Below are 6,570 nucleotides of genomic sequence, written 5' to 3'. Positions count from 1 at the left end.
AGGCGGTCTGATCCCTGGGAATCTCAATACTGCCCACAGCACAGCGTCATCTTGTGGGGCATGTTATTAGCCTCCAATTAGAGCCGTGGGGAGCTCCCAACATGGCTTCAATGGAATGAATAGAGATGAATGAAGCATTTTACAAAAGGACCTCTGCTGAGTTCCAACATCAAGCTGTTTGCTTTGTGGATGTTTAAAATGTAGTCTACTGTAGCCCTCAAATATACGGAAATCCATTTTTGTCTATTTATTTTTAACCCCCGCGTAAGCTAGTTTATGAGATGAGTCAGATCTTATAGCTGTTTTGATGTAGAAATATCACCGACCACTCAAGCTTTGTTGAAGTGAATTATTTTGCTGCAACTGAAATGGTTGTGTACGGGAGGATCGAAAGGATTCGCCATTCTGGTGTTCAGAATTGACTATATCGTAGTGAGATGAAGAAAAGGAGAATGATATCCTTCTATGGTTTCCCCGAGAATAAAAAGAATAATTAAATTTTACAGCACCCTGTTTACACATCCATTCATTGTGAAATATTGGTTAAGGGCCTGTTTCCTCCCACCCTCTCCTCCCCTTATCCTTGATGGAGACAGTGACGTAGACGGGCCTTGGTTTGTCTATGATAAAAGTGCATCCTCTCTATAAGTATTTGTGTGAAAATAGAAGTCTTTTGAATATACTGAGCATCTTGGGAGAAAGGCACTGTACCCTTTCAAATTAGCATTATAATAATTTTAAAAATTAACCAAGCCTGTTCCACTGGCATATTGATGAGTCATTCTTATCCACTGTTCCCAGATTAAAAATTTTAAGAATAAAGCTCATTCAGTTTATTTAGAAAGAGACTTGGCTACAAGTGCCGTCCCACCTAATCAGCTTCCAATTCACTTTGCTGCTTGAACATAAAGGGTGAGTCCCACTGCCCTTTGACATTCCTGGGAGAATCTTGCTCCGATCACCTGATTGATTTTTCTAAGCCAGACTGTACTCTGGATATGTCTTTGTGCCCTTTTCCCTGACAGGTGTTGTCATTGTCATCTTGAAGCATGTTGAAGGAAGTTCCTTGTCCATTAGAAGCCCCGTTAGATATGGAAGAGTGATTGATTAAGTTACACCTAAAACATACTAAGTACCGACAAAACCCACACAGGGTGTGGGTGTGTAATTAGTCCTGGTCAGAAGGGAGAGATGGTAGGAAGGGGGCATGTTTGACGTTACTGTCAGATTGACACTCATTGTATCCAAGCAAGATGAATGAGAGATGAATTGTGGGCTCTGATGACCAATAGCTTTGAAGCTGTCAACCAACCTTCTTCATCCTGGGACTAAGTACAGTATGGAAGCCTTATGATTTAGTTACCAAACTACTAAACTTCCTTTATGAGGTTGAAGTCTTCTCAAGAGGCAATTAACCTGGAGAGTCACAAGATGTTCTAAGGCAAGCTGGTCTGAGCCAAAGAAGCCAGGAGGACCAGGGTGGGAGCCCCACCCACCAGCAAGGGTATATAAAGACTCAGGAGCCTGAGGTGGCATTCGCAATCCAGGAGCTAGCTTCAGCGAGTTACCCACATCTGTCTGTCTGGCAACATGTCCTACAACTGCTCCACAAGGAATTGCTCTTCCAGGCTGATTGGGGGACAATACACTGTCCCCGTGACCCCTGTTGTCACAGCTTCTACCCAGGATGCTGACTGCCTGAGTGGCATCCATTTGCCCAGCTCCTTCCAAACTGGCTCCTGGCTCCTGGACCACTGTCAGGAGATCTGCTGTGAGCCCACTGTTTGCCAGCCAACGTGTTACCAGCAAACTTCTTGTGTTTCCAGCCCTGTCCAGGTGACCTGCTCTCGACAAACCAACTGTGTCTCTAATCCCTGCTCAACTGCCTACAGCCGGCCGCTCTCCTTTGTCTCCAGTGGCTGTCGGCCCCTGGGCGGCATCTCTACTGTGTGCCAACCAGTGAGAAGCGTCTCCACTGTCTGCCGGCCAGTGGGAGGAGTCTCCACCATCTGCCAGCCAGCCTGCGGGGTCTCCAGGACGTACCAGCAATCTTGCGTGTCCAGCTGCCGAAGAACTTGCTAAGTGTGCAGGAGCCAGTGAGCGAATCAAGCCTCTATGACCTGTCAGCTGTGTTTCCAGGATCTTCCAACATGCTGTCTGTCCCTGAAGAATTCTTCATTGCTGACTGCTATTCTAACTGCCTGATTGCTGGCTGCCAGCCCTGAATAAGCTGCCTTTGGCCATCTAAGAGTTTCCTGGCCAGCACCAATCTTATTTTAAGGGTTTGATCACCGGTGGCACGTATACCTCTGGATGTTTCCAGAAATTTACCACCCACGCGCAAGTCTCTAATGGTTTTGGCACGTCTTGACCTTTCTGCTTTGTCTGGCTTCTGGCTTCTGTTTTTGTGCCTCTGAAAAAGGGAACTTGTCTCACTCTGTGTTTCTCAATAAACCTTCATTGCTTGGCATTGCAAATGTGTGTCTCAATAGAGTTCTTTATTTGTAAGAATTTTTGCTATCTATAAATCATCCTTTGCTGATCAGGGTCTGATATTTTATTTTCTGAGCATGGAGTATGGGTTCAGTCATGGTGTTTTATTACAAGCAAGGGATCATCTTATATTTTATCTGGTTAGAGAGTCTTTAAACCTGTAGTCAAGTGGAGTGGCTAGTCCTCTACTTTTCCCCCATTTTTTTATGGGCTTACAGAATAATGACCATGTAAGACAAAAAAAAAGTTATCTGAGAAACCAAGTTGTTTGGGGAATTGTACAGTGTACGAGGCAGTGGATTCAGTTAGAGAGGTTCAGAGTCTTACTTCATCAGAGGACCACAGTGGAAAACTTTGCAGAGGTTCCCTCCGTGATCAGATGAGATGCAGGGAGAAGGAGGAAGGATGGGGAAGTGGTTTCCAGGCCCTGAGATTCGTGGCATCCGAAGGGGTGGCTGTAGCTTTATATTTCCCTCACTTGCTCCTGCCAATTGGTAGACCCCCAGATATGTTCAGAGTAAACCAAAGTTCCGTGTTTTAGTCAATCTGGGCAGAAGAGACTTAAAAACAAATTTCAAACACATGTTGGTTAATTTTAATACCTAGGGCCTTATTTCATGCTTGCTTTCCCCTGTAACACAGGTAAAACAAGCCATCTGGACTGGTGGTCGAAATGCTAACACCTTTTGCCTGTTTTTTTTTTTTTTTTTTTTAGAAAATGAGAACTGACTGCCAATTGGTGTCCTTTTTCCCTCATTCAGTTATGACCAGAAACAAACCTCTGTGTTTCCTTTTCATAGTTGCTCAAGGGGAAACAGAAAAGGAAGTTTTTTTTGTTTGTTTTTTCACAGAAAGCGGAGACACAGGTAGTGTGCTTGCCAGGAGCAATGGGAGCTTTTTCTCATAACAGAGGTGCTTAGTGCCTTGTGAAGAATCCGATCATGGATTTTTGTCAGCACAGAATGGTTTTCTTATTTCACTAATGGTTTTTCAGAGAGGCAAAATGTATGGATAATTTCTGGACAGGAAACTTTCATTTCTCCCTATTCTTGACTCAACTCTTGGAATAAATGATCCCTCTAATCAAAGAAATGTTAGCATGTATGACTCACAGTAATGTCTCATTAAGGCAACTCATGGCTTCTATTATACATCCGTTTCATAGCTCTTCTTTTTAAAAATAATATGCTGGCTTTCAAAAATGCCCTGGTTTATTCTACAACATAAATCACGAGAGGACCCCTAGATGGCCCCTTCAAACCTGGTGTTTACATGACTCTTATAACTGTTTATTTCAGTTACTTCACATACGATTTAGAAAATAGAAAGTTTCTCAGAGGCTGACAAATCACTAATTTTTTTGTATTCTTTAGCTTTCTAGGTTTCAGTAAAAAATGATAAGAACAGAGATACCTTCTCTTTCTTTCTATTTAGATGGCTAATCTTCTCTGATGTATGAGATCGAAGCAATGGTAATATGTAATAACGCAGGTTTTTATGGGCTGATATGAGCAAAGCCTTTGCTGGGGCTATTTACTGTGATGGTGGGAACACCCAAGGATGCTGTAGCTCTCCTGCCGAGCTACTTCCGTGCTCTTATGGCTGTTTGGGGAAACATCTCTTTTGTTATTAGAGCGATTCTGTTTGTACTTGAGCTTTGAAACTTTTCTCCATTCTTTGCTTTATTTCATAATACATTGTAAAGTTTCAAAGTTTGTCTTTGAAGACAGTCTTTTAAAAGATAGGAGAATGATGATTTATTTCTCTTCTTGGTCTAGGACCTAGAAATCATCTTGTATGTAAGCTATTGTGGGGAAGCAGTTTAAGGGAGTTTGGTTCAAATCCTGGTTTCTGCCCCTTGGCTACAGCTCTGTTAAGCTCCCTAAACCTTAGCTCATCTGTAAAACAAAGATAATAATAGCATCTTATACCTTGTTTTCAGGAATAAACCCAGATAACATGTGTGCATCCCAGGTACCAGCTGAGGCACCCTGTCATTTGATAACAAAGCAGAATTGGCTTTCTCCAGTTCCCTTCCCTCTCTGGTGGAGGTCCTGGCTACTCTCAGGACCACTGAGGAATCTGAGAGGGGAGAGGTTGGAGGATGGTGACTTTCCAAATCTTTCTTGGTTTGGAATTTTTACTTTAGAAGAATTAGTTCCTTTTACAGGTCTTCTTCCTATTCTCTACTCTGTTTCTGTTCAGACTATAATGATTCAGACATAGTAGCACTATTTCTTTCTCTTGATTTCCACAAAGTCCACTTACACAGGCATTTGTGTATTTAACAGACTTTACTGAAAATCTGGGTACAAGAGTGACATTTATATTCTAGTGATGAAAACAACTTTAAAGTAAATTTTGTTTTATTTTTCCCATCCTTATATTTTTTATATTAAAATATTTTTTCATCTTTTTATTGAAGTATCATCAGTTTACAGCATTGTGCCAGTTTCTGGTGCAGAGCATGTTTCAGTCATGCACATACATACATATATTTGTTTTCATATTCTTTTTCATTATAAGTTACTACAAGGTATTGAATATAGTTCCTTCTGTTATACAGTATAAACTTGTTTTTTATCTATTTTACATATAGTAGTTAGTATCTGGAGGAAATCTCAAACTCCCAATTTATCCCTGCCCACCCCCTTTCCCCACCCCATAACCATAAGTTTGTTTTCTATGTCTGTGAGTCTGTTTCTATTTTGTAAATAAGTTCATTTGTGTTTTTTTAAGGCACCACATATAAGTGATGTCATATGGTGTTTTTTCTTTCTTTTTCTGGCTTAGTTCACTTAGAATGACAATCTCCAGTTCCATTCATGCTACTGCAAATGACATTATCTTATTCTTTTTTATGGCTGAGTAGTATTCCATTGTAGAAATATACCACAACTTCTTTATCCAGTCATCATTTAGGTTGTTTCCATGTCTTGGCTATAGCAACACTATTCACAATAAAGTAAATTTTAGACACAAAGAAGGCCATTGTCTCTGGGACATTATCATATTCAGCTCAAAACCAAATTTCTCCCTCCTTCCCATCCTTCCTTCCATTCTTCCTTCCTCCCTCCCTTCCACCCACAAACACTAGAGGACTGGTAATGTTCTAGTTTGTATGCCAGGTGCTGGCTATGTGGTTTACTCCTGCTGTCATGGAGCTCTAACTTAGTTATGTAGCACAAAATATCTTCTAGACCTTGTATATTTTCTTCTATATCTTCTATTAGGGATTCCACGTGATTTGCCTTTTTCTTACAAATGCTCATTAAGTGCTTACCAAGGTGTTATGTCCCCTAAGTTCTCTGAAAAAGGTAGATTTTTCTTATATGATGCTTATTTATAATACAACTATGATAAAAGCTGAAAATATAACCAACCTCTGGGATATTGTCTTTAAATCTGGCAGATAGAAAGCTTGTGAGACTCAATAGAATGTACTGTTAATGACTGAATGGTGGAAATGAATGATGGACACATTGGGTTACAGACCCAGACCAGTGCCCTCTAAAACTGCATTCTGCCTTCAGAGAAGGTGGGCTCTGCACTTTGAACTTAGCCTTGGTAAATATCTGCTTCGTCTCTTTATATTTTTAGTAAGCTACAGTTCATGCTTCAGAATTTATAAATGGCCCAATATCTGTAGGACTTTGTGTTAGCTTTTGTGAATCTGAGGTCTTTTTTGACTAAGATCTCTAGATCCAACTTCTTTCATATACTTCCTTTTCCTCTATTTCACTGCTTACTGGGCATTTCCAGAAAGATGTCTTATAATAAAATTCAAAGAAATTTTCAGAATTCAAATGAGCCATAGTATAATACATTAATCAGGGATAAGATTTGTACTCCACATTTGAGATTATAAAACAATTAAGATTAAGGACCAGCTCCCATTAGCACAGGCAAGAACCTGTTATAAGCAAACATATTTGCTTTGTGTAAGTCATTCTATGCTTTACTATAAAAATGGATGATAGAAGTGACAATCTAGTGTAAAAATTGTGCTAATGATAGGCTAGTACCTATAAAAAAGACAGGTGATTACTCTGGAGCAGAGTTGGGTGTGGTCAAGGG

General features: G+C 40.4%; 1 protein-coding gene across 1 annotated transcript; it reads left to right on the top strand.

Annotated features, from left to right (window-relative positions):
- The first annotated feature begins 1,550 nt into the window (after positions 1 to 1,550).
- On the top strand, positions 1,551 to 2,477 carry LOC105086780 (keratin-associated protein 11-1). The gene has a single exon (XM_010977359.3). The coding sequence runs from the start codon at positions 1,591 to 1,593 to the stop codon at positions 2,080 to 2,082; it is 492 nt and encodes a 163-aa protein (XP_010975661.1). The 5' UTR covers positions 1,551 to 1,590; the 3' UTR covers positions 2,083 to 2,477.
- The last annotated feature ends 4,093 nt before the right edge of the window (positions 2,478 to 6,570 follow it).

This window comes from Camelus dromedarius, chromosome 2 (assembly GCF_036321535.1).
Source record: "Camelus dromedarius isolate mCamDro1 chromosome 2, mCamDro1.pat, whole genome shotgun sequence".
Lineage (NCBI taxonomy): Eukaryota > Metazoa > Chordata > Mammalia > Artiodactyla > Camelidae > Camelus > Camelus dromedarius.
The sequence above is the reverse complement of the archived record's forward strand: the minus strand, read 5'-3'. Positions and strand labels throughout refer to the sequence as shown.

Excerpts from the sequence above, each read along its gene's own strand:
- LOC105086780 (XM_010977359.3), top strand. The coding sequence starts at position 1,591 with ATGTCCTACAACTGCTCCACAAGGAATTGCTCTTCCAGGCTGATTGGG.